Source organism: Nicotiana tabacum, chromosome 3, assembly GCF_000715075.1.
Source record: "Nicotiana tabacum cultivar K326 chromosome 3, ASM71507v2, whole genome shotgun sequence".
NCBI classification, from domain to species: domain Eukaryota; kingdom Viridiplantae; phylum Streptophyta; class Magnoliopsida; order Solanales; family Solanaceae; genus Nicotiana; species Nicotiana tabacum.
Genome location: NC_134082.1, coordinates 161825456 through 161836293, shown reverse-complemented (window position 1 = coordinate 161836293; position 10838 = coordinate 161825456). Strand labels below are relative to the sequence as shown.

General features: G+C 33.1%; 1 protein-coding gene across 1 annotated transcript; it reads left to right on the top strand.

The window, feature by feature from the left end:
• The first annotated feature begins 5897 nt into the window (after positions 1-5897).
• LOC107788434 (monolignol oxidoreductase AtBBE-like 13) lies at positions 5898-7850 on the top strand. The gene has a single exon (XM_016610118.1). The coding sequence runs from the start codon at positions 5928-5930 to the stop codon at positions 7569-7571; it is 1644 nt and encodes a 547-aa protein (XP_016465604.1). The 5' UTR covers positions 5898-5927; the 3' UTR covers positions 7572-7850.
• Positions 7851-10838: the final 2988 nt, after the last annotated feature.

The following is a 10838-nucleotide window of genomic DNA, read 5'->3' as shown; positions in this document are numbered from 1 at the left end:
GAACATTTGAATGAAGTTTTGATTCAAGAAAGCTTCCATTTATTGAAAGGGTGGTAGTATAACCGACAGTGCAATCAATGTCTTTGGAAAACGTACCGACAGGTGCAATTAATACATTTTGGGAAACGGATCGGCGGTGATATTATCGCCTTGAAGAATATAGATCGGCGGTACATTGAATGATTCAGGAAAGATGAACTGATGTGACGTTTCGGTTATCACGAAGGCTTACGTCATAAGCATGACATCATCGCGGGAAGCTCGAGGGGATAGATATCAAAGTCATTTCTTATCGTTTCACTCTAAGAAATGCGGGTACCATCTGTATACGGTAAAAATCAGTGGTCTGATTTTATGATTCTTAAGGCGCCTCGTAAAGACCGCCCCTAGAAGGCTCAAAGCTCAGCTCGGGATTTCGACCCCGTGGGTTCTCAGTGATCGACCTCGAGGCGGTAAAAACAATGATCGGCCTCGAGGTAGTGTAAATCAGCGTCTATGGGAGATCGATGTGAGGTTCCCAAGGCACGTGACTAGAGCTGACAAAGTCTATTAGTCTAGTTCAAACCCGTATCATGGCATTAAATGGTTGTACCAGCCTCATATCTTTGTAATGAATGCATTTGTACTATTGGGATTCCCCCTCATATATAAAGGGGATCCCTGCCATTTTGTAAGGGGACCTGATACACAATATTGAATATACAAGAACATTCTCTCTGCTCCCTAACTTAACGTATTCTCTTGATCTCACTACTTACATTTATTTCTTACATTTATTGTGTTCTATTTATTGTTCTCCATTTATTGTTCATTATTGGTCATAAAGAGCCGCCATCGAATTTATCATAAATGTTAATCCTCCGTCGATTGTCGTTAGCCGGACATCCAACTCGAACTCGAGGCCCCGTATACACAGGCTCGAGGCTCCATTTCCAGCCATTCGGTTTGGTTATTATACTATCTACAAGCTATTATCTTTTTTTTCTAATCTTTCACTTAGCATATATTACCTAACAATTAGCATAAAAATAGATTACATATTTTTAGAACCACAAAATCAAATCTAATTGTTATTGTCATTTCAAGGTAAACAACCTATTTAAAAGCACTTGATTGAATATAATAAATATGCGATAATCTTTAGAGAAAGGAATAAAGCATACAACTTGATAATAGTACTTTTCTTATTATGGGTTCTAAAGTATGTCTACCATACTTAAATATCCAATAAATTCTTCTTGATAGAACATACAACGACTTTCCTTTCTCCAAACCAAAGTTAATTTATCTGTTTGGTTGCCTGATTTTCTTCCTATAATCGATTTTTCCTTTCTTTGTAGAGGAGAATACAATATACCAGATTTGATATTTCCTGTTGCCTCTGGAAAAATGGTTACAAACTATTAGTCTCTTCATTACAATTTAAATGAGCTAGTTTGACTCGGTATAAAGTTGAAGAAAAATAACTTTTAAAATATATGATATTAAAAGCTTAAAAAGTAAAAGCTTTATTGAATCATGACATTTATGAGGTAAAATAAGCAAAATAAAAATATAAAATTAATTTATTTTAAATATATAAATATTAGTTTTTTTGGAGCGGACTAATAAAAAAATCATATAAATTAAACAGAAGGAGTATTAATTAAGCGTCATTCTTTATCACTTAGTAACATCCACCATATAATATTTTAGAACTAGAGAGTTTAGCCTACAGAAAAATTTTATGAGACACAAACAAGTATTGCTAGTCATTTGTTCAAACCTCTTCCGTAATGAATTTATTACAAATTCTGACTCCCAACAAAATTGTACCCTTAAGGTCGTTTGGTTAGAAAGAAGTTATTCTAGGATTAATTATTCCGAGATTAGTTTTTCAGGGATTAGTTATTCTATTTTTTTATGGGGATAAAAAAATACTACAATCCCGGAATTAATTATATCGTTGTTTTCTACCAACCAAATACTGAATAAATGCTTCTTAAATTTCGAGATAGCATTATTTGGTATCAAATAACAAGTTAATTCAACGTATCACTGTGATTTGAAAAGATGTAAACCTCCATTTGAGTTCACCACTAGTTGCATTTATGAGACATATTAGATTAACCCTTTGAACAGCATCCTATTAACAATTTGTAAGTGCCTTCTTTTCATATTAACTAGTGAAATTTTTCGCGCTTCGCGCGGTTATAAGAAATATCACTAAATTTTTTTAAAAAAAAAAAAAGAAGGAAAGAAAGAAAAATAACGACATATAAGAAATGAGAGAGATAATTTTTTTAATTAATATGGATATAAAAGATAATTCTACATATTGATAAATCATATACTTAGCATTTTAATTAGAATTAGATTTTAGGTTACTGCATTTTTTCCTGATTTTCTTTTTAAAAGAAAATAAAAGAGAAACAATTTTTAAGAAAAAATTTTCACTTACATATATTATAATAAATGAAGAGAAAGTGAGAGGTTGATACATGACTTTTTAAGTACGATTACATGTTAGAGGCATGTAAATCGATTATTTTTTCATTAGATAGCAAAACATCGGCTTTGCTAAAAATTCTCATATTCAAATAACAGAAATATGAAATAAAAGTAAAGCAACTAATAATGAAAAGAAAATAAAATAAAACAAAAGAAATATGTGGAAATTGCAACGTCATGCTACCCCCGGCCCCCTTTTCAGTAGATGAGATTAGGATAAAAGGGCTTTCTTTCATTAACATTTAGTGAAGGTGCATAACTTCTTTGAATGTCCCGCTGATTGACTACTACATCTAGGTACGGGACTGATCCCGAAAGAGAGTTGTCCTGGCTCATTAGGTCCCAAGAATCCAAAGGATACAAGCTTCTCAAGGCCGAGTCGGAAAGCTTTGTTTGTAGAGTCTGTTTCAGTTCAGGTCTTCAATCATTTGATTATTCTTTTTTCTATTCCTTCTTGTTATGCCATTTTTAGCCTTCATCTTTGTCTTTACTTTTCTATTCATTAGTTTCCCTCTCATATTCTCTATTCCAAGGAGAACATAGTACTTCACTTCAGAATACTTGCTCGATTATTTTTATCCTTTCAACAAAATGAAAAAGTATTTTTTTTGTTTTACAAATAATAGACAATTCAAAGAAGAGATCAAAACATAATTTTCAAAAAGAAAGATAATTATCACAATACTTCAAAAGAATCAAAAGTTATAAAGTAAACCAAATAATTTAAATTTTATCGTACATATAATACATGTTCCAATCATACGAATAAAATAACTACTTACTTTATAAAAATCACAAGTAGAAATGAAGTAGAAAACAGTTTCTATTTTACAAGAAACAACACATGCCGATGGCTCGGCAAAGAAAAACCTGCGCTTGTTCTGTGATTTTTAGCTATAACACTTTTTACTCGCTAAAAGAAATAAGAAGTGTTATCAAAATATCCAATGAATGGCGTATTTGAACGTTTAAAATTATCCCTTTTACATAATGAGCCGTTATTGGTTAGTAGTTAGCAGACTTCAAACAAAGTTTAACTCATAAGTAATTAATTTGAGTCTAAACGAAAATATAAACTTGCGACAAACAAAAGTTCATAGAAAATAAAGCGAAAGAGAACACATGAGAAAGTAAATAGAGAAGAAAAATATACAACGTGAGACTTTAATCGTAAGAAAATAGAAATGCAAAATCAGCGTATAATTTTTTGTGTTCTTGTCGACACTCCCTCCCGCAATATCGATTATTATTCAAGAGCCTTCTTCCTCAAGCCAAACTAAAACATGAATCAAATGTTACAGTAAATATGACAACACTGCTATTTCAGGTAAAGAATAGAAAGTGTAGTCTTGGGTAGGGGTCTCATGAAACAAAGTTATGAATTTATATAGGAAAAAATAGATGAATACCATAAGATATTTTAATTTTTAAATTAAATATTAGGCGGTTATGAATATGAAAAGCATGAGAGTTATGGATATTATTAAAAGTAGAAGTTAAGGTAGTATGAGTTATGAAAATGAAAGAAATGAATGGAAAGATTAAAAAAATGAGATAAGTTATTATAAACTTACACATTAAATTTGTGGAGGTTATGAATATGAAAGGGATTGGAGTTATTGAGACTATTAAAAGTATAGATTATGAAGATAAAGAGTTGTGATTTATGAAAATAAATTTTTTAATTTTATTATAAAATAAATTGAAAGAATGATGAAAAATCCAAAAAAAAAAGGAAAAAAAAAAGATAAATATGTTTCTTGGCCTAAGAGAGGTGTCACCTCACTTTCTTATTGCCCACTTTTATAGGGGCATTTGCATCTATACCCGCTTTTTATGTCACATTTTAACTTGTGCCCGCTTTGCAAAATGTACTGAAGTTTTTGTTTGTAATTACTGAACTTAAGCATAGTAGCTGAAGTTTTGTTCTATATTTGCCGAAGTTTTTGTTTTTGTAACTGACGAACTTCAGCTCTAGAGCTGAACTTTTTGTTTTGTAACTGGCGAACTTCAGCTCTAGAGCTGAAGTTTTTGTCTTTGTAAGTGGGGAATCCCACTATCAAGATGTTCTAGTTTTTGATAACTCACCCAACTTTAGTTTACCGTTATTAGATTTTATGTAATCGGATCCATTGTTCAGTTCCATCTACTGTATACTCTATTAACTTTCATGTTTTAAATATATCAAGAGCTACGTTTCATAACCAAAAAAAAAAAAAGAAACTCAAAAGAGAAAAGAAAAAGAAGAACAAACTCCATGTGCATGGGAAAGAATGAATTTGAAACTTATTGTTAAAGGTTGTGTTCCTTGTGCAGAAACATTCACGGTATCAAGTAAATTTCCAGCAATGGATGACGGAGTTGTGTTTCCAGACAATGAGGAAACTGGTTTTTAATGTTATAATAATCCGAATGGAAGTCCTCAGTATATTTGCTTTAGCTTCGTTAATCAAAGAGAGCAATGTTGAAGTCATCGTTGTAGAAGAAGAAAAAAGAAAATGAAGGAGGAGAAGGGGAAGGAGAAAGGTAGCTGAAGTTGTTTAAAAAGTGAGTACAAGTTAAAAAAATAAGTATAAGTTATTTGGTGGGCCCGTGCAATTTTTACCTTTTATAGATATATATAGATTCATGTCACCAATATTGCTTGAGTCACATCACTGTCACTTGTAGCTTGACATCCCAGTCATTACTTTGTATGTGGACACTAGTCGAATTTGGAAAATGTTTACCAAGTATAAATGATATTTTTTTTTGTTTTAGATATTTTCAAGAAAAAGTTACTGCAGCTATACATTAAAAAATATAATTTAAACTTGCTCTGAACCAAAATGAGAATTTTATTTTCGAGAAACAGTTGAGAGAAAGAATTCAATTCAACATGAAAAAAGTACTAAAGAGAGATTGACGGAAGAAAGCATAAATTTTCTTTCACTCCAAAGTTTGTTATTTCTTTTACTCTGTCTCCTAAAGCTCCTATGACTTTGCCACAATCAAAATTCCAAATGTCTCCGCACTACTTTTTGAGGAATTATTCATTAATTATGTTTTCCCTAATAATTGCACATTGAAACCAGTAATCAAATCTATAAAACCTGACATGTGCATTATGTCACATAGAGTCAGCATTAGAACTTAAAGTTTGATTGGGAAATAAGTTATCATATATTAATTATTCCGGGATTAGTTATTCCACCCTTCCATAGGAATAAAAATATACTACAATCCGGGATAACTAATCCCAAAATTAGTTATACCACGATTTTATTTCAACCAAATATGAAATAAACTCATCTCAAATTTAATCACAAGATTAAGTATCCATTATCCCTCGTGCCAAACGAGCCCTAACTTCATCAGTATATAAACACCATCACCCCCTGATGCTTTCCTCAACAATCCAAAAACACAGTTCAAGAAAAAAATAAAGATTCTCAATTATGGCATCCTTAAACTCTATTACGGTCTCATTTTTCATAGTCTTATTATTTTCAAGTTCTTGTTCTGCTCATTCTGATACAACCCCTGAAAAGTTCTACCAATGTATTTGCAAGAACTCTGATTTCTCTGATCCTTTTTCCAAAGCTTTCTTCACCCCAAACACTGATTCATTCAACACAGTCTTGAATTCTACAGCTCAAAATCTCAGGTGTTTGATACCATCAGTTCCTAAACCTGAGCTGATTTTCACCCCAATGGCAGAATCCTATGTTCAAGCAGCAGTCATTTGTGCAAAACAACTCAATCTTCAGCTCAGAGTTAGAAGTGGAGGCCATGATTATGAAGGCCTCTCGTACATTTCAGTAATGGACTCTCCTTTTGTCATCGTCGATCTCTCCAAACTACGAGAGATCGACGTGAACATAGAGGAAAATTCGGCTTGGGCTCAAGCTGGTGCTACTGTTGGTGAAGTCTATTATAGAATTTCAGAGAAAAGCAAAACTCATGGATTTCCAGCTGGACTTTGTACCAGTTTAGGAATTGGTGGTCACATAACAGGTGGGGCATATGGTTCCATGATGAGAAAATTCGGGCTTGGAGCTGACAATGTAATCGATGCTCGTATTGTTAACGCCAATGGCACTATACTCGATAGGCAATCGATGGGGGAAGACTTGTTTTGGGCAATTCGAGGTGGTGGAGGAGCAAGTTTCGGGATCATACTGTCCTGGAAATTAAAATTAGTTACTGTTCCATCGATTGTCACTGTTTTCACTGTCCCGAAAACATTGGAAGATGGCGCGACGAAGATTTTGTACAAGTGGCAACAAGTTGCTGATAAAATTGATGATGATTTATTCATGAGAGTAGTCATAAATGTGGTGGACAAAAAAGATAAAAAGGGAGAAAGGACAGTTCAAACAGCTTATAACTCATTGTTTCTTGGAAAAGCTGACAGGCTTTTACAAATAATGAATGAGAGTTTCCCTGAATTAGGATTGACACAAAAAGATTGTATAGAAATGAATTGGATTGAGTCAATTTTGTACATTGCTGGTTTTCCAACAAAAACCCCACCAGAAATACTTCTCCAGGGTAAGCCAACATTCAAGAATTACTTCAAAGCCAAATCAGACTTTATAAAAGAGCCAATTCCTGAAACAGGACTTGAAGGTATATGGAAAAGGCTATTAGAAGAATATTCACCACTAATGATATGGAATCCATATGGAGGAATGATGGCTAATATATCAGAATCAGAAACTCCTTTCCCACACAGAAAAGGAGTCATTTTCAAGATTCAGTACTTGACTCTCTGGAATGAACCTGATCAAGAATTGGCTACGAAACACATCAATTGGATCAGAAAGCTATACAATTACATGACTTCTTATGCTTCTATGTTTCCAAGAGAAGCTTATGTGAATTACAGGGATCTTGATTTGGGAATGAACAAGAATGTGAATTCCAATTCCAGCTTTGTACAAGCTAGTGTGTGGGGGAATAAGTATTTCAAGAACAATTTTAATAGGCTGGTGGAAATCAAGACTAAGGTGGATCCAGAAAACTTTTTCAAGTTTGAACAAAGCATCCCAACTCTTCCTCTTACTAAGAAGAGAAAAGGAAAAAAGATTAACCATTAAAGAGATATGATAGTGATGCTAAGCTAATTTTGGCAAAATATTATTAGTATGTTTTTAACCTCAGTAGTACAAGTCTAATTGCTGTTTAAAGTGGTGTAATATAATGTATGGTTTTGCCAAAATCATACTATAATATAGTAGTAAATCTAGTGTTTTAGTGGCTTGTTTAGTTGATTCTATATGTTTGTCACTAAATCAGTTAGTTTCTTGAGTTATGCCTCCAGCAGAGGTAGCATGTGTCGAATTACTAAATGAAAGAAGGGTTATCTATGCTTTTTACTTGTGTTATTCGTGTACATTTAGGGGTCGTTTGGTTTTAATACGATTTATAACGGTATGAATTATGCCGGTATAAGTTATATTGGGATAAGTTATGCTGGGATTAGTTATGTTGGTATTGTTATTTATTCATTATTTGGTATGTTGTATTAAGAATGACAATTGCATAATTTCTAAGAAGAAGGTATAAGTTATACCGGTGCTAATTACCCCACCTTCTATAAGGTATAAGTTATTCCAGTGTTAAAATTAACATAGGGATAACTTATACTTGGTTTGCTAACCAAAAAAAGTATTAAGATGATATTAAATTTTTATACCACCCTTATACTTTCTTATACCTCATACCAAACGACCCCTTAGTGTAGTTATTTAAATTTCAACTTTAATTACTTTTATGTTATTTAAAATCCCACTTTTTTTACTTTTTAAAAGAGAATTCCACTTTATCTAAGTTTTCTTAAAAAACAATCCACTTTCTTTTGCTTTTCTTTTAAAAATGCTACTTTCTTTTACTTTAAATTTTTTTAATTTTAAGATACCTTTATATTTGTTTTTTAATTCAAACTTTCTTTTACTTTTTATTTTTTTAACGAAGTCGGTAAGACACATTTTGATCGTACGGAACTATTAAGAGTATTTAGAGCCGTCAATATGGGCTGGCCCAATATTAAGAGTATTTAGAGCCGTTAATATGGGCTTGGCCCGTTGGGCCAGCCCAGCCCAGCCCGTAGTTTAGCAGGGCTGGGCTAGAATTATTGAAGCTCATTTATGAACGAGGCTTTTAAGCCCGGCCCGAAAAAGCCCATGGCTCGTGAGACTTGACTGAGGCCGAGCTGAGCCAGCCCGTGGGCCTAATAAAAATATGTATTTAAAATATATAAAATCAAAATTATATGACATAAAAAATATCAAGAAGAGTATTCCAAGCTTAAAGTTTATTAAGCTCATCATATTAAAAGATCAAAGTCTTAAAACGTTAATTAGTTTTAAAAATTTAATTATTTTTAATATTTAACTAACTAATATTGCATACAAATTGTAAATATAAGTGAAAGTGAAGATGTTAAGACAACCTTCTCACAAGGAGATGATTTGTTGGATATCCCATAAGCGTTAAGCGTCATGGACATTAAGCGTCATGGACGTTCTCTTGAATAGTTTGTTTTGAGTTTTGACTTTTATTGAATGAAATATAGTTTTGTCTTTTACTTTTTTAGTATTTATTGTGATTTATTGGAACAGTATAAGTATTAAGTTTTCTAAAAAAATTCCAATGCGATTTTTTTAGCTTTTAAATATTTATCTTTTTTAAATTAGAACTTAAAGAAAAAATATAAAATTACATTTTAAAAAAAGATGGGATGGCCCGTGGGGGCCCGCAGCCCACATAGGACTGGGGTGGGCCGATCATTATAAAGCCCATCAAAATAGTGGGCTAGCCCAGCCCAACTCGTCAATTACTAAAGCCCACGTGGGGTGGGCTAGACTAGCCCGGCTCCGCCCATATTAACAGCTCTAAGAGTATTCATTAGAATTCTTTTGGCTACCAATTATGCATTAAGTCTTATGAAATTCTTCTATGATGCTAACGTAGGATGTATAAACTAATGAGCAAAATATAAAACTGGCTAGTCAGTTGAAACTCATTATATTCGCTAGTCAAAAAAGTGCATAAAATATGTATATTTTTTTTATGTAATATACATATATACCAAAAAAAAATATTTTATTGACTATCATTTTTGAAAACTGCTAAACATATGCATCTCTAGACTAATTCACAATTCCGTTGGGTGGTGAATATACGACTTTTGACATTATGACAGTCATGTTAATATACAAGTAAAGGGTTAAGAACGACAGAGAAGTTGAGTGGCTTGAGGGCTTTGACAAATACTATAGTTAGTAGTAGGGGGAGCCACAGTGCTGTTTGTACGTTCGGTCAAATGCAATAGCTTTTATTCAAATCTTGTATTTGTATTAAAAAATCTAATGAATATGTACAAATTATTAATTTAGAATCCAGTAACTTAAAAGGAATATAATCTCAAACCCATAAGGTTCAAATCCTAACTCCGCCTCTTAGTAGTGTATGAGTCAAAATCTGACTAGGATGGTTGTCCTTAAGAGGAATGATAAGGGATCGACCAAGCCGTAATCATGCCCCCGGGGCGTAACAAAGAGCACCTCGGCCATCGCCGGGGTCAAATCGTCGAAAAGCTTGCATCACAAAACAAACGTTATGTTCGAGCAAACGACGGAGGATACGGTCGTAAGAAAGTACGCCGATTAAAGACCATTGGATAAAAGGGGAAGTTATTAATATATATATATATATATAGGGGAGCTGAACCAGTGAAGGGGGGGATTCCAGATAGCTACCATGATAGAGTCAAAAAGAGGAATCTCTTCATCATCAACAGTTCCCTCTCTTCCGCTTCCTTACTCCCATGATTATGATGCAAATCCGTCCTAGATGTAAGCTTATCTCTCATGTTTGATGTACGATTGTTACATTAATAAATATTACATGTTCTTATTCTTCTATTTTCGCACTCTATATATTTGAATCTAGAATTAATTATGTTTGACTAAAATTTACCTTCTATAGTACTGATAATTAAAGAGTTTTATACTTTTTGTCAAACAAGGTGGGGTAACTTTTTCTCCCCTTGTTTTTTCAAGCTAAACATAGGCTTTTGGGTAGACCACTTTACCTATCCATTATATTAAGTCAAACTTGCGCGACTTACCCTCGTACCTACAATTTGTAATTAACCTGCAAAATCCTTTTAATCCCATGTGCGTATGACCCAATTCTGCCTAACTTTAAGCAGAAACTCTAGGGCAATATAATGTTGCAATTGGAGAAGAATGAGCATTAAAGAGTCAAGAAAATTTTGCAATTGCACGTGTCAGCAGAGGAGGACCTATAATTGAGGAGAGGGGTCATCAGACACGGTTAAGCTCGGCAAAAATTCTAAA

Excerpts from the sequence above, each read along its gene's own strand:
- LOC107788434 (XM_016610118.1), top strand. The coding sequence starts at position 5,928 with ATGGCATCCTTAAACTCTATTACGGTCTCATTTTTCATAGTCTTATTA.